Consider the following 20,814-nt stretch of genomic DNA (forward strand, 5'->3'; position numbering starts at 1 on the left):
CACTAGGCTGGGTGTAGTGTGCACCCAGTGTGTACACCTTTAATCTCAGAACTCAGAAGGCACACACAGGCAGACCGCCGTGAGTCTGAGGCCAGCCGGGGCTCCATCATCATTTTTCTCAAATGAAAAATATCTGCATGCTAGAGCCTAGACAAATCTTTCAAATCCTGGTCACAATGACCATGTCACCTTGATTACATGTTGCCCATGAGATCTGTGCTTCCCTGGTTTACCCAGACCAGGCCTTCAGATCGGCCCCTCCTTAGCTTTTCATGGTTGGCTGACAGTTCCAGGAAATGCTTGGAGGAGTTGGTTGCAGACATTATGCGGTTTTGGGTAGCATTTTGCTCATAGTTACACAGCTACACCTCGAAGGAATAAATTGGTATAAGAAGAAAAAAAAAAAAGATTTGTTTATCTTATTTATATGAGTACACTGTCGCTGTCTTCAGACACACCAGAAGAGGGCATCTGTGTCCATTACAGATGGTTGTGAGCCACCATGTGGTTGCTGGGAATTGAACTTAGGACCTCTGGAAGAGCAGTCAGTGCTCTTAACCACTAATCCATCTCTCCAGCCCCAACCCCCCTATTTTTAAATAAACAAATTTATTGGCTTTTTTTTTTAAGATTTGTTTATTTATGCATTTTATGTGTACGGGTATTTTGTCTGCATCTGTGCAAACCAGAATAGGACATCAGATCCCATGGAAGTACAGTTATATATGCTGTGAGCTGCCATTGGTGCCGGGAATTAAACTCAGGAACAGCCTTTCTGCTTAACCTCTGAACTATCTCTCTACCCATTTAAATTATTTTCATTTTCATAACATGCTGGAGGGATCAAACCCAGGTCCTCACACATACCATACAGGTACTGCCTCACCAAGCAGTTCCCTCAGCTCTTGAAATTTTAATGAAATTTTAACTGGAAATTTACAAGATTCTTTCAGGAGTTATCTTATATCCCCCTGAATCTCTTTTGGGGTAGGTCATCCTCATGCCTTGGGAGCTCAAGGGTTGGGACTAAACAGCCCATACTGTTAAAACAGCCATTCCCTCCTGGAACCTTTACACCACTTGGGGCACCCTTGGAGTTAGTGTGGACTGCCTAAGGATTTGGCCTAAGGTCATGGCCACCTTGGTAACTTGAGACTTTGTTCTGCTTTTGCTCTTAGGCATATGGTCGAGATCTAATGGAGGCACAAGAATGGTGCCGAAAGTACATGAAATCAGGGAATGTCAAGGACCTCACCCAAGCCTGGGACCTCTATTATCACGTGTTCAGACGGATCTCCAAGCAGCTACCCCAGGTAGGCTCCTGAGGCTCCCACAGGCTGTCTGTCAATATCCTGGGTTCACCCTGTACATCCAGCCTTGCTTCTGCTGGAGACTTTAGGACAAGCAATTGCTTATAGTCGTTTACTGAAAGAGAACTTAGACTGCATTTCCATTTTCCTTGAGAGGCAGAAGTCTGAGTCCTTTCCTAACTGTCCACAGCTCACGTCCCTGGAGCTGCAGTACGTATCCCCCAAACTCCTGATGTGCCGAGACCTTGAATTGGCTGTGCCAGGAACATATGACCCCAACCAGCCCATCATTCGAATTCAGTCCATAGCCCCGTCTTTGCAAGTCATCACATCCAAGCAGAGGCCTCGGAAGCTGACCCTGATGGGTAAGAACTGGCACACCTCCTCTCTTCTAAAACGATCGCCTGCCATCTCACCTGCTGCAGAGAAAGAGAGGACAGTGAATCTCCTCCTGCTGTGTCTTATAAAGCTCCCTGTTTGCCCAGAGCTGTACTTGTTGGCGTGAAGTAGCAGACTGTCTGTCACTCATGTGGTGGGCAGCTGTGGGAAACTGGTGAGGGGTGTGTGCGTGTGTTCCTGATTGTAAGTGCATGTGATTGTAGGTGCCAGAGATAGGAGAGGACACAAAGTGTCACTCCATGTCAACTGCTTTTTAAAACAGAACCCTCCCCTTGCCCCCCCCCCCGGATATATATGAGCCTCTGGGGCCCTCATTTTTCTCTGCTAGGCTGAAAGCAAGTCCCAGTAATCTTCCTGTCTCTGCCCCACTTGGAGCTAGGGTTACGGGACACCTAGGTTATTTTGTGCGTGCTGGGGTAGGGCCTCAGGTTCTTCGAAATCACTCGGCAGACACGCCCTCCCTGCACCACGTGCATCCCTTTTGTCCAGAAGAGGGTGTTGAATCCCCTGGAGCTGGAGTTATTAATGTTTGTGAGCTGTCATTTGGGTGCTGAGAAGTGACCCTGGGTCCTCAACCAATTCTTTTACCCATGAGCCCTCTCCCCAGCCCCATGTAGCACAGGCTCTTACCTGGAGAGTTGTCTGTGTAGCCCAGACTTTGTATCTCATAGGAGCTTGTGTGGAGGCTCTAGCAGGGAACGCAGCTGCTCCTCCTTGACAGTGAGTATCTTTGGGAGGGACACACATGGAGCAGTGACAGTCAAAGCTACCCCTGATCAGTCAGACCAACCTCGGAGTACCCAATGGCTCACACATCCTTTCTTGACTTTTTTATTTATTTATTTGATTTTTGTTTTTTCCAAGACAAGTTCTCCTCACTAAGTAGCCTTGGCTGTCCTGAAACTCATTCTGTAGACCAGCCTGGCTTCAAACTCACAGAAATGTGCCTAGGAGATCTTAAGTGCTCCCTCCAGAGTACTGAGATTTGGAGTGCTCCCTCAGAGTACTAAGATCTGGAGTGTTCCTTCCAGAGCACTGGAGTCAAAGGTGTGCCACACTGCCAGCTTCCTTCCTCGCTCTAGGCTGGAGAGATAGCCCAGTGGCTCAGAACTCAACGCTGCTCTGACAGAGCTGCTCTGTTCCCAGCACCTACGTCAGGCCGCCTGTAACTCCAGCTCCAGGGGAACCCTCTGGCTTCTACAAGCTCCTGGACAGACCCACACATTCATGCACACAATCAAAATAACAACACTTTTTTAAATGCTTGTTTCTTAAGCATAGTGATTATTCTCCACCATCAAATAATCATGTCCCACAAATGATGATCTTGGCAATATAAAAACCATGGGTATTGTTCAGTTGGTAGGTGCTATCCTTTCATGCACAGTGCCCTGAGTTGGACATACAGGACCGTATAAACCAGGCATGGTGGCACACACTTATAATCCCATCACTCTGGAGGCAGAGGCAAGAGGATGGCTACAAGTTCAAGGACAGAATGGGCTGCCTGAGACTCTGTCTCTTTAAAGAGAAGCTGAAGAATGAACTGTCAGCTGGGTGGTGCACACTTTTAATCCCAGCACTCTGGAAGCAGAGGCAAGTGCTTTTCTGCAAACTCAAGGCCAAGCTGGTCTAAAAGCTAGTTCCAAAAAAAAACCCCATCTAGAAAAACCACATACACACACACATACACACACACACACACACACACACACACACACACACACACAGACACACACACACACACACACACACACACACACACACACACGAGAGAGAGAGAGAGAGAGAGAGAGAGAGAGAGAAAGAATCAGAATGAGAGAGAATGAAGTGTTAGCAGAGTGCCTGCAGACCTACTTGCCCAGGCAACTGTGGGGCAAATCTCCTGACCTGTCCTTCACTATGAATCTGGAGCGGTGGCACATCAGCTTTGAAGTAGGCTTTTGTCAGTAACTGTTAGCCAAGATTGTATGGAATTATCCTTTTGAAAGATCCTTGGAGTCTTTGCATAATAACTTGGTCCCAGACAGGCCTGTCAAACTAGAAAGTTATGGCTGAGAATTGCTTAGGTAATGGCTCTCTCCAGAGAACTCCTAGATCAGATAAGAAGTGTTTTGGTTTTTTAAAGATTTATTTATTTTTATGTAAATACACGGTCTTCAGCCATAGGGAAGAGAGCATCGGGACCTCGGGACCTCTAGAAGAGCAGTCAGTGCTCTTAACCACTGAGCCATCCATCTCTTCAGCCCCAGATAAGAAATTTTGGTATGCAGAAATTGACTTGCTAAAGTTCCTTTTGTGTAACAATAAAAAGTGTTTCTAGGGAACTTCCAAGGTCAGTCCTTCAGAAGCTGATCACCCTGGGCCTGAGAAGCTTAGATTCATTCTGCAGTGGCTCTCTTTGAGCCATCCTCTCAGAACCCAAAACAGCACCCCTTCTCATGTTCTCTGACACATCAGTAGGGATTGATGTCCCATTGGGCATACCCACTGGGGCTCCAGGTGATGTGACCTATAGGGATCAGGAAGGGCCAGTGGAATGGGGAACAGAGAACCTATAGGGTCTCAACACATAATAATTCTTAGTCCTCATGAAACAGTTTTGTTTTAACCAAAGCAGAACTGTTCTTTGCCTCAGTTCTCGAGTGTGTATGTGCCTGTCTATGGGGACCATATGGTTAGGAAGGGGAGAGGTTTTCATAGGCCTTGGCATTTGCTGGTGGTCTTGGGTAGGAAGTTGTGCTGATCTGTTTCTGTTGCTCCCCGTTTCTCACAGGCAGCAATGGGCACGAGTTTGTTTTCCTCCTGAAAGGCCATGAAGATCTGCGGCAGGATGAACGAGTGATGCAGCTCTTTGGCCTGGTGAACACACTCCTGGCCAATGACCCAACTTCTCTTCGCAAGAACCTGAGGTACTCAGAACACTGTGTCCTACATGAGCTCTTAGGACACTTGGCATTTCATCCTACACTATCCACATAACCATGTATTATTATTGACTTTTGAAAGTTTGGCACCTGAGCCAGGTATGGTAGTGCATGCCTGCAGTCCTGTAGCTTGGGATGTCAAGGCAGAAGGAGCAAGAATTCAAAGCTAGCCCAGGCTACATAGAGAGCCAAGGCCTACATGAGGTATACAAAACAAAAATAGCTGTCTTAAAACAAAAATAGCTCAGTATGGTAGCACACATCTATAATCCCAGCACTCAAGAAACAGAGGCAGAGGCAGGGGGACTGCAGCAAGTTCAGAAGCCTGGGCCAACAAGGAGTTTTAAGCCAGCCAGGGCTGCTTAGAGAACCCAGTCTCTGCACGGGCCAGGAACTCTTATAGTTTTGGTAGTGAGCCTAGCCTTTAATGGCTGAGCCATCTCTCCAGCCCAAGAACCTAGTCTCAAAAAAACAAAACTAACATTATAAGTTTCTGACAAGCATTACCAAGGTCCCCAACACAAGAAGATTCTCCAGACAGTTTAGGGTGTTGCTGTTGTGAAATGCCTTTAGTGATCTCTCAAAGAACTCAGAAGGGACTGGGCGTGGTGGCACATGCCTTTTATCCTAACACTCAGGAGGCAGAGGCAGGAGGGTCTATGAGTTCGAGGCCAGCCTGGTCTACAGAGCAAGTTTCAGGACAGCCAGGGATCCACAGAGAAGCCTTGTCTCAAAAAAAAAGACAAAAACAAATCTCAGACCGGAATGCTTCAAGATTTAGACCAGATTCTACAAATTGGTGTTCTCCCCCTGGACCAAGGCTAGTGGAACCCTGGTTGCACCTCTGTCCCTTAAGCCCATGGCTGTTTCACAAGAGGTTACCTTAGCATTGTAAGTAGTCACTCGTTGCTTGCTCAACACAGGTGAGTTTGTGAGGCAAGCTGAGGACCACTGTGGCTTTCATGGCATCCTTCTGGGGTGCCTTCTTCACATCCTGCAGCTGGGAGTTCCACAAAGGTGTTGTGTGTCCTAAGCTGATTAAAGCTGTACTGCTGGTCACTGTGCAATGACCCCTCTTTCCCTATGCCACCAGCATCCAGAGATATGCTGTCATCCCTCTGTCCACCAACTCAGGCCTCATTGGCTGGGTGCCCCACTGTGACACACTGCATGCCCTCATCCGGGACTACAGAGAGAAGAAGAAGATCCTCCTGAACATTGAGCATCGCATCATGCTGCGGGTATGTGCTGCTGCGTGCCAACCCCTGAGCCTTGTGGGCACCCACACACCTGCCTGGTTAGGAAAATCACTATGGAAGAAGGCTTAATGAAGTAACTAATAAAACAAATAACCTTTGTAGATAAAAGCTCTTACTGTGTAGACCTGATGCCCCAGAATCCACAGGAAAAGGAGAAAACCAACTCCCAGAAATTGTCCTCCGACCTCTCCAAGCACACAAAATAATTATTACACATAAACATATTTGTGTGTGTGTATATATATATACATGTATATATGTGCATGTGTGTATTATATGTAAATTAAATAGTTATATATAATATAAAATAATATGTGTATTATATATAAAAGTATATGTGTATATATGTATACAGATATACATTGTATTTTTTAAGTTGCTGGGTATGGTGGCACACACCTTTATTTAATGCCAGTACTCAGGAAGCAGAGGCAGGCGGATCTCTGAGTTAAAGGCTAGCCTGGTCTACAGCACAGGCTACATAATAAGACCTTATTTGTTAAAAAAAAAGAAACCTCATTGTTTTTCCCTTTGCCATGTTATTTCCTTTCTGTCTTAGCTTTGCTGTTGGTATCAGAATGCAGCTCTGCCTGGCCCTAGCCTGTTCTACATTTGAGCTGCCTCTCATAGACTCCTCTCTCACTGACTGGTTTTTGTCCTGATTCAGATGGCTCCTGACTATGACCACCTGACTCTGATGCAGAAGGTGGAGGTGTTTGAGCATGCTGTCAACAACACAGCTGGAGATGACCTGGCCAAGCTCCTGTGGCTGAAAAGCCCCAGCTCAGAGGTATGTCCACAGACACCTTCACAAGCACCCACGAGTGACAGGACATATACTCCTTTTTGTTGTGGTTAACTGAGAAACTTTCACTGTCTTCATGAAAAGCTTTTTGAAGCCTGGTTAAATTGAGAATGGTAGTTCATGCCTATAATCCCAGCATTTGGGAGGCTGACGCAAGAGGATCACCATGAATTCAAGTCCATCCTTTACTACATAAAGTTTTTTGCTTTTGTTTTGTTTTTTTAAGATCTATTTATTTTATGTAATGTGAGTACACTGTAGCTCTCTTCGATACCCAAAGAGGTCATTGGATTACATTACAGATGGTTGTGAGCCACTATATGATTGCTGGGAATTGAACTCAGGATCTCTGGAAGCGCAGGCTGTGCTCTTAACTGCTAAGTCATCTCTCCAGCCCTACTACATAAAGTTTTAAGGCAGCCTGAACTATATCTGAGATCCTGTAACTCCAGTTCCAAGAGACTCAGCATCCTTCTGGCCATCTCAGGCACTAGGCATGTATGTGGTACATAACACATACATACATTCCTACACATAAAAATAATTTTTTTAATGAAATAAACCTGGGCCAGAGAGATGCCTTGGCAGTTCAGTTCACTTGCTGCCAAGTCTGACAGCTAAGTTCAGTCCCTGGAACCCAAATGGGTAGGAGAGAACCAGGTCACACAAGTTGTCCTCTGACCTCGGCTCAAACTCTGTAGCCTGTGCACCTGCCTCCCAGGCATACACACACAGATAAGTAAATATGGTTTAATAAAGTGTTTAATGATCAGCTACTACCTCACTGTTTACCAGAGTGTCCAACCCTCTCCCCCGCTTTAAGAGACAGCACTTTGCTCATGCTCACACACTGAGCTCAGTCTCCCCTGGAGCTAGCTTTAGAGCCATCTAATCGATATCTCTGTGTCTTGAAAACCAGTCATTCATACAAGTCTCTTCACACAGTCTACTTCTGTGATGGTTTGCGTATGCTTGGCCCAGGGAGGGGCACTCACTATTAGTGTGGTCTTGTTGGAGGAAGTATGTTACTCTGGGGTGGGCTTGAAGACCTTCCTTCCTAGCTGCCTGAGGATGCCCAGTGTGTTGCTGGCAGCCTTCAGATGAAGATGTAGAACTCTTAGCTCCTCCTGCACCATGCCTGCCTGGGTGCTGCCATGTTCCTGCCTTGATGATGATAGACTGAACCTCTGAACCTATAAGCTAGCCCCAATTAAACGTTGTCCTTTATAAAACTTGCATTGGTCATGATGTCTGTTCACAGCAATAAAACCCTAAGACAGAGCTTGGTACCAGGGACTGGGGTGTTGCTATGATAGGCCTGACCATGCTTTTATTTGAAGAATGTGGATTCGGGGACTTTGGATTTGGAAAGCAGTGGAAGCCTTTAAATGGGGCTGTCCTAGTAGGAATACGGAAGACTGTTACTGAGAGTGATTTGAAATATGCCAACTTGGGCCAAGCTGTTTTAGTGGATCATTTCAGTATGTGGCCTAGAGACTGTTTTTGTAGTATTTTGGTGAAGAACATGCTGCTTTTTGCCCTTGTCCAAAGAGTTTGCCTCAGGTTAAGGTGAAGAGAATTAGATTAATTGTCTTGAAAAAGGAAGTCTCAAAACAGCCTGGTGTAAATTCTTTTGTGTGGTTACTAAAGTTCACTCTTATGAAGAGCATTTTAATGAAAAGGAGCAAGTTGAGGAAGGAAAAATACACAATATAGGGTTTGAGTATTAAACAGACACTAGGACATGAAATGGAGCTGAATCCTGTGTTTGAGGATATTAAATTGAATTAAGGGAGTAATGACCTTGGGGCAAGATCCCACACAGCTAAATTAGCTCCAGGCAACTTAGTACAAACTTTAATCCCAGGAGGCAAAGACAAGCAAATCTCTGAGTTCAAGGCCAGCCTAGAACAGAGCAAGTTCTAGGTGAAGAAATGCTTAAACCAGGTGTTGTGGTACACACCTTTAATCCCAGGAGATCGGCATACAGATCTCTAAATTCAAGGTCAGCTACTGAGCAGGATCCAGTATGGACAAGCTTAGGTAGTGAAGGAGTCAGAAAAGAGGAAGCTTGTGATAATGTATGAGAACAAGGCGGGCAATGTTCAATTCCCGCAGGCAGCAGAACTCAGCGGCTTCGGCCATGTGTCCATGCGTCTCTGACTTTACATTCAAGAGGAGAAGGAGACACTGGGACAGTTGATGCTGGGTATCTGGAACTAAGATATCAGTGGTGATTAAGAAGTAATCAGCATCCCTGAAGTGAAATCTTCTGGGAAGTGTTTTCTGAGAGCACCAAAAAGGCTGTGTTCCAGAGATAGCCAAGGTTGTACCTCATGCTGCAGCTGTACTTGGTAATGCATAAGAATCATCCAGGTGGTATTAGTTTTGAAGGCATGAAGGTATCATGAAGAGCAGCTGAAACTCGGGACTGTGAGAGGCTGTGGAAGGCCATTGGTGAAAGTACAGCCTCTTGAAGAGGTCATGCAAAGGATTTGAGGGTTGGCACCATGAAGGGAACCTAAGAGAGGCTATTGGTGAAGCCTAGTTGCAACAGAAGACCCCACTGTATTAGAGATGACAGAACCATGGGATGATCACCAAGAAAAACAGCAGAAGTATAGTGGATCAACCTGAGATTGAAGTGCTACAGAGGGCAGAGCTGGACAAGTGAAGCCAGCCCTTTGGAGGAGCCCAGAAGATCATGTGTGGATCCCAGACATTGAAACAAGAAGCTGTAACAGCTGTAACATTGAAGCTGCCTTGGAGATCCAAAGATGTTAATGATGCCAGAGCCCTGGGATATCTGTCTAAGAAAACTGCTAACAGGAAGTAGAACCAGCCCAGGAGAAAAACAGTTTTTGCAGTCAACAAAGATGAAAAAGGAGTTGAAGATCTGAAGACCACTTTGACATCAGACATGGAGATGGCAGAGTTTAGAGTTTGCCCAGCTGGTTTCCTGTCTTAATTCAGGGATAATTACAATTAAATGATTAGATGATCTCAGAAGAGACTTTGAACTTCAGACTTTTAACATTGTTAATACTGCTACGGACTATGGGGACTTTGGAAGTTGGACTAAATGTACTTTTTATTATGCTATGTTTAGGTATGGCCCCCATAGACTCATGTGTTTGAACAAGCCTATGGGGGCCAGGGAGTGGAATGTGATGGTTTGCATATGCTTGGCCCAGGGAGGGGCACTATTAGGAGGTGTGGCCTTGTTGGAGGAAATGTGTTACTCTGGGGTGGGCTTGGAGGCCTTCCTAGCTGCCTGAGGATGCCCAGTGAGTTCCTGGCTTCCTTTGGATAAAGATGTAGAACTCCCAGCTCCTCCTGTACCATGTCTGCCTGGATGCTGCCATGTTCCTGCCTTGATGATAATGGACTAAACCTCTGAACCTGTGAGCCAGCCCCAATTAAATGTTGTCCTTTATAAAACTTGCATTGGTCATGATGCAATAAAACCCTAAGACAACTTCTGTATTGTTTTTTTCTACCTCATAAATTTGAGGACCGTTGTATTGAAATCTCAAAAACAGGGCCATTGACACTTTTTGGAATGACATTAAATGCACCAAATGACTTGGAAAGAAGGGTTATCTTCACAGTCTCAAGTGGAGCTCCTAAAGTGGATATTTTCACTTACATCTTCACATTCCTAAGAAAAAGCTCATTCATTATTTACCCAAGTGCAACCCCTTTCTGATGAAATTGATTTTGAGGCACAGTTTATAATGACAAATGGGATCTTCGTTGTCATTCATTCTAGCTGGTCACTGGTAGAATAGAAGAGCAGCTGTTCTGGCTCTAACTCTGCTGACACTGCTGGTTTATAGACTGTTGTCACATGTGCTCTTGTGCTATAGGTGTGGTTTGACCGAAGAACCAACTACACCCGATCCCTGGCTGTCATGTCGATGGTCGGATACATTTTAGGCCTTGGAGACAGGTGAGTGAGTTTAATTTGTTTCTTTGAGTTTCTTTCTCCAGTTATTTTCAATGGTCTCATTTTGTTTTCTACAAATATGTAACCTTTGAATCAATAACTATTTGGATAACAATTTGGAAAGACAATCAAGCATAGTTTTATTGAAAAGTAGGATTACTGCAGCCTGCAAGAGCAGAAAGGGTCCTCAAAGTAATTTACTAATTTAACAAAGTGATCAATCACCGCTGTGCTAAGATGAAACCAAGCAAAGCAGAACCTCTGTTGTACAAAATAAACTTAAAAGTGTAATACCAATGAGAGAATTCAGGGTTGTGGGTAGACTCATCAGAAAAGCACTGTGTAGTTAATATATAACAAAAGTTTGATTTTCAGTACTATGCCCCCCCCCAAAAAAAAAACAAAAAAAGAAGAAAGAAAAAAATCAGGAATATTCAGACATTGACTAATAAGACTGTAAACAAAAACGGTTCTTTAATGTCTCCTGCTTTTCTTTTGTAATTATGTTTTATGCAGTTGAGAGTAAAAATCATTTTTGCCCCCTACTTCCAAATAAAAGCTCAAGCCAGGCTCTGACATATACCTGTAGTTTCAGCACTTGGGAGCTGAGGTTGGAATATCACCTGAATCTGCGACCTTTTTTGATGATTGTTCCCAGCCTACGATTTTGAGATCACTCTCAGCAGCGAACCGAGATCTTAATCTTTAAAAGACAAGACCAGTGGGCCAGACCTGGTGGAAAAGTCCTTGACTCTAGCACTCAAGAGCCAGAAGCAGAACAGGCAGATCTCTGAGTTCTAGGACAGCCAGGACTACACAATGAGACCCTGTCTCAAAAACAGCCTCAGTGGTGGAGGCTGGAGATGTGGCCGAGCAGTTAAGAGCACTGGCTGCTCTTCCAGAGGTCCTGAGTTCAGTTCCCAGCAACCACATGGCAGCTCACAACCATCTGTAATAAGAAATAATGCCCTCTTCTGGTGTGTCTAAAGATACACACACAGAGCTCTAGAAACCAGTAGTCTGAAATCCTAGCAGCATGCCTTTGATGAAAGACTAACAAACTAAGAAAGACTTAATCTGATCCAGATGTTCAAGCAGACAAGCCCTCTGGTAGCTGCTTGGTAGGAATGATAGACCTGTGCTACTCTTGAAAGGAACTACTTTATGGAGAGACAGCTCAGTGGTTAAGAGCACTGACTGCTCTTCCAGAGGTCCTGAGTTCAAACCCCAGCACCCACATGGTGGCTCACAACCATCTGTAATGGGATCTGATGTCCTCTTCTGGTGTGTCTGAAGACAGCTACAGTGTATTCATATACATGAAATAAATATAAATAAATAATAAAATGTGTTTTTTTTAAAAAAAAAAAAAAAGAAAAGAAACTACTTTCCTAGGGACTCAAGATCCAAAGAAAAAGAATGCAAGACTGATGACATATTTTAGGCTTTGTGGTCATACAGCCTCTGCCACAGGCCTTTCTTCTGCCTTTGCATCTCTGAGGCAGCAAGCAGCAGTTTAGGAAACACTGAGTAAGGCACAAAGTCTGTGCAACACAGGCATGTGGGGACAGGGCACAACCAAGTGTGGGCCTTTGCCAGCTAATTGATCATCAGGGCTGCCTTCTTATCCCTCGTGCTCTTACTTGTCCCTCAGGCACCCATCCAACCTGATGCTGGACCGGCTAAGTGGAAAGATTCTGCACATTGACTTTGGGGACTGCTTTGAGGTGAATATGCTAACCCTCCTGACAGAGTCCCAGAGGCCTTCCCTTCTCTCTCCACAGGCTCTCTTCTAGGAGGGCTCTCCTGCCCCCGGTTGCATGCACACTGGCCAAGGCCAGGCAGCAAGCACTTGTCCCTCTTTTCCGTTTTTGTTTTCTTAAGCCATCTTTCAAATGCCTGTGATAAATGTCCTCTCACTGAATTCAATGGGAATGCTCTTTTTTGCTGTGATGTAAATCAGAGCACAGAGAAGCCACCACCTTCACCTGGCCTCAGCTGCAGTACATAATCTCACCGTGGGTTTGCTTCTTCCTTTCATGACCCTATAGGTTGCTATGACCAGAGAGAAATTTCCAGAAAAGATTCCATTTAGACTAACAAGGATGCTGACCAATGCTATGGAGGTGAGTGGATTCTGGGTACACACTGATTTGAAATGGAGCCAGCACAATCATACTTTTCTCTGAGGACAACCATACTTGTTAGAGTGCATGAGTGCCCATGTGGTTTCTGTAGCAGGTTCCATTACTGCGTTAGAAATGACCTCCAGGGGCTGGAGAGATGGCTCAGCGGTTAAGAGCACTGACTGATCTTCTAGAGGTCCTGAGTTCAATTCCTAGCAACCACGTGGTGGCTCACAACCATCTGTAATGGAATCTGGTGCCCTCTTCTGGTGTCTTAAGAGAGCGACAGTGTACTCATATACATAAAATCTAAAACAGGAGAATTGGCCCAACTAACGTCTGCCCAGCCTAAGTCATAAATCTAAAGATTCATGAGCAAAATAAATGTTTAAAAAAAGAAAGAAAGAAATGACCTCCAAAGGTCAGCATTTCAGGTGTGTCTGCACCGGCCTGGGTCTGTTAGTGACTCTTTCTGACCTTTGTGCAGGTTACCGGGCTGGACGGCAACTATAGAACCACATGCCACACAGTGATGGAAGTGCTTCGGGAACACAAGGACAGTGTCATGGCTGTGCTAGAAGCCTTTGTCTATGACCCTTTGCTGAATTGGAGGCTGATGGACAGTAAGCTTCAAATACGTGGAATGGATTCTATTAAGTTCCAAGCCTGCCTATGCTGCTTAAATTATATGTATATGTATATGTATATGTATATGTATATGTATATGTATATGTATATGTTTTCATCCCTGACAATTACAGAGCAGTTCTGGGAGCTGGAGAGGAATTCCAAACAATTTTACAAGCTAGAGAACGCTCCAGCTTAGCTGTTTAATGGAGATGTTTTTCTGGATAAACTATACCTTGGTGGGTTTTGTTTGTTTGGCTGTAAAGTAGGAAGCTAGTATTTTAGTGGAAAACACAGATAGTTGTGAGTGTGGCCCTCTTCTCCACTCCCTGGAGGGTTCTAACTATGGAGGCTTCTGCTGGCCTATGAGTAAACCAGCACTGACCTGTCTGTGTTAGGCCTGCGGTGGAGAGCATCCAGGTGGCAGATTCAGCATTACAGCTTTTTGAAAAAAAAAAAAAAAAAAACAAACATATATATGTTTTAGCTGGGTGGGTGGTGGTACCTGCCTTTAATCCCAGCACTTGGGAAGCAGAGGCAGGATGGTCTCTTGTAAGTTCAAAATCAACTTGGTCTACTGGGTGAGTTTCAGAGGTCAGGGCTACACAGAGAAACCATGTCTCAAAAAAAGAAAGAAAGAAAAGGAAAAGAAAAAATATGTTTTTATGATCATAAGAAAATACATTTCCAACCAAGTTTCTTTCAAGTCACAGTCCAAAGTGCTTCTAACTCATCCTTTCTTTTCCTAGCAAACACCAAAGGCAACAAGCGATCCCGAACAAGGACAGACTCCTATTCTGCAGGCCAGTCAGTAGGTGGGTACACCCCGGGAAATGGCAGACCCATTGCTTTGCCCCGAGTCTTTGATGTCATCTTACCTACATAGCAAGTGTGAGGCTAGCCCCGATTACATGTAACCCCGTCTGAAAAAAAGAAAAAGGGGCTTTGTCAAGATGCTTGTCACTCAAGCCTGGTGATCTGCGTTCAGTTCCCAGAACCCACATAAAAGGTGGAAGGAGAGGCTGACCCATGAGGTCCTCTGACCACAGCTGAGCTGTGACATGCACTCCTCCACACACAGACGTTCACAATAGTAACAAATAACACATTCTAAAATAATTAGAAACGAATTGCTTTACTCTTTTTCTTTGTGCGTGTATAGGCGTCTTGCCAGCATGTATGTTTGTGCATTTCATTCATGCCTGGTGGAGGCCAGAAGCATGTGCTAGATCTCCTGGAACTGGAGTTACAGATGCCTGTGAGCCACATGAGTACTGGGCAACAAGTCAGGGCTGCCACCAGAGCTAAAGGTGCTCCTAGCCACTGAGCCACCTCTCCAGCCTATGACGTGCTTCTCTGATGTCTGCTTAAGATGTAGCTCTACAAGTGCTTACCTAGACTAGTGAGCCCTGAGGCTAACAAGGGCAGTTCAGTGGTAAGGGCACTCATGGTCAACCCTAGCCACCTAAGTTTTATCCACCAGAAACAGTGGAAGGAGAGAACTAACTCCTAAAAGTTCACCTCTGACCTTCCATACATACTGTTTCACCTCCCCACCCCCAACACATAAAAACACATACATAAATGTAATGTTTATTTTGGAAAGAATAACAGCCTTTAATCCCAGCACTCGGGAATCAAAGCAAGGGGATCTGTGAGTTTGAGGACTGCCTTGTCTGTAGAATGAGTTCCAGGACAGCCAGGGCTGCATAGAAAAACCAACTCCACCCCAACCCCACCCCCCAAAATGTTAACAGGGCTGAAGAAAGGACTCAGAAGATACGAGCACAATACTGTTCTTCCAGAGGATCTGAGTTCAGTTCCCAGCACGCACATCAGGTAGATCAGAACTGTCTGTAACTCCTACTCTAGGGAGATCCAACTGCTTTGGTCTCAGGCACCCAATACCTTACATGGCTATTGTAAGCCCACATACAAACACACATACACATAATTTAAAATGGAAATAAAGGGGCTGGAGAGATGGCTCAGCGGTTAATATAGAAAACCTCAAAAGATGTATGAGAAACTATTGGTTCTTTACTAATTGAATTATCTGCTAATTGAGGGGGGTTGTTTGTTTGTTTCTCCTAGAAATTTTGGACGGTGTAGAACTTGGAGAACCCGCCCATAAGAAAGCAGGGACCACTGTGCCAGAATCCATCCATTCTTTCAGTAAGTCCGTGCTCGGAGGAGCTCATTGCACAGGTAGAAGCTACGGTGAACAGTGAAAAGCCAGAGGGAATCAACAGAGCTGCCTTTGAGAGGGAAGAGCACAGAATTGTTAACACTTAGAGATAAGTTTCATAAAAGCAGGGCAGCCTTGGACCTATTGTTTCTACTCTTGTGTCTTTCAGTTGGAGACGGTTTGGTGAAACCAGAAGCCTTAAACAAGAAAGCTATTCAGATTATTAACAGGGTTCGAGATAAGCTCACTGGTGAGTGTGTGGTGGCTAAAAGGACATGAAGCCTGATGAGAAGAGTGTTCTCTCGGTGGGTGGCCAGCCTGCTGTCCTGGGATTTATTTCTACGTGGCTGTGAGTAGCATTAAGGAAACAATGGAGCACCCCTCTAGGTCCTGTTGCTGCAGACTCTTAATATCACTTGACATCCCTTAACCTCATTAGCTCTAGAGATGAAGGAGGCTCTGTTGGAATCTGGGTGGATTCCAGAACCAGCCAACTCCAAAGGCAAGTTACTGGCCTCATGGAAAGACACTGGAGGTGTCTGACCACTTAGATAGACTGTGGCTACTAGCATGCTTTGGAAGGATGGACGGGGAGCCAAGTATGACTTTGGAAAGAAGCAACCAGTCCAACTGATCCTCTTCTGTGGATGGGGTGGGTTAGTTTATGAAGAGTGGAGCCGAGTAGCCAGAGACTTCAATCCACACTCACTTCCTATGTAACCTCTGAATGCTTTTCTCCATCTGAGTGATAATAAGAAACCATAACAGGAGATAAACATCACAGAAAACACGGGATTCCAGGCACTGGGCATCAGCCAGCCAGTTCTGTAGTCAGGAGTGCTTAATCAATTAAATCAATAATGGAGCCACACAAGTGGAAAAATGCAGCTTCCCTGGCTTTCCAGGGCTCAGAATCTAAGGGGAACATTGTCACTGAGTGGAGAAGAGGCTGTGATGCCTTGTGACAACAGTTTGATTTAATCCAGAAGTCCCAAAAACATCTCCTAAGGAAACTACTGGAGCTCACGTGTAAGAAGGAGTATTTTAGTTAAATTTCTATTACTGCTGCTAAGATACCAGTACTTATAAAGGAGACCATTTATTGGAGCTGACAGTTTTAGATAGTTAGTAGCCCATAAGCATCATGATGCTAAGCATAGCAGCAGCAGGCAAGCTTGGTGCCTGAGAGCTTACATCTTGATATGCAACTCTGAGGCATAGAAAACTAACTGGAAATGACATGGGCTTTTGAAACCTCAAAGCCCACCTCCAGTGACCCAAGTCCTCCAGCAACACTACACCTCGTAATCCTTCCCAAATAGTTCCATCAACTAGGGACCAAGTATTCAAATGTAGGAACCTATGGGGACCATTCTCATTCAGACCTCCTAGAGGACATTAACATGTCAGGATGAGGGAGCAGTGTATCTAGAACCTTTTGATAAGAGTGATGGTAAAAGGAAGATCCCAGGCTGCCATTCAACCCAGGGAAACCACCAGGGCAGGTAGGTGCAATGGGGAGGGAACCAGGCCTGATTTTTTGTGTTGTGATACCAACTGCACCAGGAGGAGGGCATGTCTTGTCTACTGTGCAGACAAGACAACTACTGATGAAATCAAGACCTCAGATGCAAGACGTCTTGAGGAAGGCAGGTCAAAGGCTGGGCTAGGGCTGTGGCTCAGTAATGTTATTGCCTGCCACACACAAAAACTAAGTAAGAGCTCCAGTACAACACAAAAATAAAACCTGCAAAGATGGCCGTTGACACATGAGATGTGAGAAAGTCAAAGATGACATCAGTGGTGACCATCTGAGAGGTGTGTGGAGCCTGATAACCAGACTAAAGTTGTTGAAGAGAATGTAATAGAGGCAAGAAAAGTGAGATATAACAAAGCTCTTGAGCAGCTTCTGTAGGGAGGAGTAAGTGAACACACCAGAGGCTGTGGTGGGCAGAAGTCCTGGTGCTGAGACCATGGTACAAAAGGACCCTTCCCTGAGCCATGCCCTACGTCTAAGAAAGAGTGTGTTCACAAAACTGAAAAGGCCATCATGATGCCTCATAGCTTTGACCTCAGTGTTCAGAAGACAGAGGCAAGCTCTAGCCAGGGCTATGAAGACAAAGAGACCCTGTCTCAAACACTCAAACAACAAAACCCTGCGAGAAGGATGTAATCAAGGAAAGACTGAAGACTATACATAATCAGTATTCAAATGTCTAGGAGGGTTGGACCTGAGCACAGGGCAGGATGTTCAGAGGAGAGGAACGCATGCCTGGCTTTGGGAGAAGAATTCTTGAGACTGATAAAAAGAAGCCATCCAGTGTAGCCCGTGACAAGTGGAGAAACTCTAGTATCAATGGAGATCTGGACCTACACAGTCCTTGTGGTACTAGAAAGGCACTTTGCCAGCTAAGTGTGGTGGTTCATACCTGCAATCCTAGTAGTAGAACAAGGCAAGAAATACTCAAAAGTGGTTCCAGAGGTCTATAATCATCTGTAATCAGATTGAGCAGGTAGCTACATACTTCAGGTCAGCTGACGGACACTACACGAAAGCTTTCCAAACCCAATGACAACAAAACACTTCCCCCATCTCAAAGAAAAGAAAAAGAGGCAGGATGGGCCTGGGGAGGTGGCTCTGTGGTGAAAAGAGGTGTTATAATTGTGGGCTAGCCAGGTTTGATTCCCAGCATCCATATAGTTATTCATGACTGTCAGTTAACTCTAGTTCCAGGGCATCTGACTCCATGTTCTGACCTCCAAGGGTACACACATGGAGCACATACAGGCAAAACACTGGGGCACGTAAAAGTTAATCTCAAACAAAAAAGAAAACCATGCTCGCTTTGGCGGCACCTACACTAAAATTGGAATGATACAGAGAGGGTTAGCATGGCCCTGAGCAAGGATGGTACGCAAAGGACTCTGGGAGGGGAACTAAATAAAACAATTAAAAGAATAATTAAATAGAAATTTGTAATCATGTTTGTGCGCTATCTTTAGTAGACTTCTAGATATTTGGGCGTCTGGGCTATTGATTACCATAGTAAAATGAATTTGACTTAAAACACAAGCATATTATCAAAAAAGCTCTTTTGGCTAGTTAGGCTGGTGAGTTTGTGTGGGAGCAAAATCTTAACTCTCCGGTGGAAACACTGGTGAAGGTTTGTGGGGTTCAAGCTAAATGACCTTGTCCACTTCTCAAATCTGATTTTGGAACAGCCCCATTAGCCATATGTTTGAACGGGGTCTATATTAAGAGACCAGTGTGCCTGCAGGTAACAGCAATGAATTTCTCAATGCAGGTGTGGTCTGTCCTTCCTGCTTTGGTGACTGTGGCTGCACAGACAGCTAAGCTGAGCCAAACAAGAACATGGGCTGTGTTGTTGCCAAGTGCAGATGACAGTATTTCTGCTTCCTAGGTCGGGATTTCTCTCATGATGACACTTTGGATGTTCCAACCCAAGTGGAACTGCTCATCAAACAAGCAACATCCCATGAGAACCTCTGCCAGTGCTACATTGGCTGGTGAGTGAACCTTGCAAAGAAGTCTCCTCAGCCAAGCATGGTGGTACATGCCCTTATTCCCCAGCGCTGGGGATGCAGAGGCAGGCAAATCTCTAAAGTTTCAGGAGAGCCAAGGTTATAGTAGTGAAGCATGTCTCAAAAATAAATTAGTCTGCAGTAAGGACTCATTTGAAGCCTCAAATCCAGATATGAAAAGATGTAGAGTGGTCATAAAGAACATTCTTTATGGGCTCATGTCTCTTTAGAAGTTTGTAGGCTCTGAGAATGTTCCTTGCCTAATGGGAAACTGAGAGATGTAATCTTATTTGGAAGTAACAGCTGCTTTAAGAGCTACGGTTTAGGGCTGGAGAGATGGCTCAGTAGTTAAGACCACTGACTGTTCTTCCAAAAGTTCTGAGTTTAAATCCCAGCAACCACATGGTGGTTCACAACCATCTTTAATGAGATTTTATGCCCTCTTCTGGTGTGTCTGACAACTACTGTGTACTTACATATAATAAATAAATCTTTTTTTTTTTTTTTTAAGAGCTACAGTTTAGAATGGGCAGGGTACATTACTTGTCTGTGGTGCTTTTGGATTTTTGTTGACACACTAGAAATGCAGAAGGGCACAGGAAAAGTCAGAGCATGCTAGAGAGGAAAGATGAAGAAAACGATTAATAATCCTGAAGAGTCTGGGCAGGAATTTGAGAGAAGGGGCGGAGGAATCTCTGGGACCTCGGGGCCATTAGCCCTCGACTAGAGATCTTGACTGAGTCCCACAGGCTTCAGACCTGCTCTTTATTTGGGTAAAGCTTGGAAGAGCCCTGACTGACCATGCCTTTTTTTCTGTCCACCTTCCTAGGTGTCCTTTCTGGTAACTGAGGCCTGGCAAACCATCTCATCTCCTCTGAGGCTTTTGTACCTTGGTCTGTGCTTCCAGTGGACTGAAACCATGGTCATAAAGTTGGACTTTGTTAATATTTTGAAATGTATATGAAAAGAACTACTGTATATTCAATGTTGGCTTTAGCCAACCTCCTAGCTGCTGTTGAAAAGACACTGTCAGAAACACAAGGCTTGATTCAGTTCCCAGGACAATGAAACACAGTAATCCTACAGAAATTAAGCCTTCCGTTTTGGGAGAACAGAAGATGAGTAACTGAGAAATACGGGTTTTGATTTAACTTACAAAAGAACTCATCATAAGCATCTGCTGACAGAATAATCTAGTTGATCCTCTCAACCAGGGGCTCCAACAGCAAGGGCACACAGACTTCAGCACTCCATCCTGTTACCTCACCCGTCCCTGGATGCAGTGGCGACATCTACAGGATGTGCCACCGTGGGTAAGAAGGTCTGTCTTCCGCCTGATCCCATGATGCTGAAACTCACAAGAGCTGACCCTCCAGGAGGGGCGTCTGCTCAGATTCCTGACCACTGAGAGTGAGCAGATGTGCAAGATCTCTGCGCAGGGACTCAGAACTCAAATGCTGTTGTGGAGGTGCTGATCACAGAGGGACACACTAGAACAGGTTGTGGATTAGAAGCAAAATAAATATCCAACTAAATACACAAAGTATAAAGTGAAGCCACAACTAGACACCATGTTGTATCAGTAACTTTTGTGCCAATAAATGACATCAGAATTTTAAAAGCATATGTGTGTATGACTGGCTTACTGTTCATTATTTTGCAAATTCTCTTACGGGGTTTG

The 20,814-nt window shown here is 44.8% G+C and overlaps 1 protein-coding gene across 1 annotated transcript in view; it reads left to right on the plus strand.

Annotated features, from left to right (window-relative positions):
* The window catches only part of MTOR (mechanistic target of rapamycin kinase), a 107,779-nt gene extending 87,041 nt beyond the window's left edge, over positions 1-20,738 (plus strand). Inside the window, exons 45-58 of the mRNA XM_080921177.1 lie at positions 1,179-1,313; positions 1,501-1,675; positions 4,486-4,621; positions 5,730-5,877; positions 6,563-6,685; positions 10,570-10,652; positions 12,304-12,376; positions 12,701-12,775; positions 13,263-13,398; positions 14,152-14,217; positions 15,497-15,577; positions 15,760-15,840; positions 19,013-19,118; positions 19,963-20,738. Of these exons, the coding sequence (XP_080777303.1) occupies positions 1,179-1,313; positions 1,501-1,675; positions 4,486-4,621; positions 5,730-5,877; positions 6,563-6,685; positions 10,570-10,652; positions 12,304-12,376; positions 12,701-12,775; positions 13,263-13,398; positions 14,152-14,217; positions 15,497-15,577; positions 15,760-15,840; positions 19,013-19,118; positions 19,963-19,978 (1,434 nt within the window). The 3' untranslated portion in view covers positions 19,979-20,738. The remainder of the gene's footprint in view (positions 1-1,178; positions 1,314-1,500; positions 1,676-4,485; positions 4,622-5,729; positions 5,878-6,562; positions 6,686-10,569; positions 10,653-12,303; positions 12,377-12,700; positions 12,776-13,262; positions 13,399-14,151; positions 14,218-15,496; positions 15,578-15,759; positions 15,841-19,012; positions 19,119-19,962) is intronic.
* The last annotated feature ends 76 nt before the right edge of the window (positions 20,739-20,814 follow it).

This window comes from Micromys minutus, assembly GCF_963924665.1.
Source record: "Micromys minutus genome assembly, chromosome: 9".
NCBI lineage: Eukaryota > Metazoa > Chordata > Mammalia > Rodentia > Muridae > Micromys > Micromys minutus.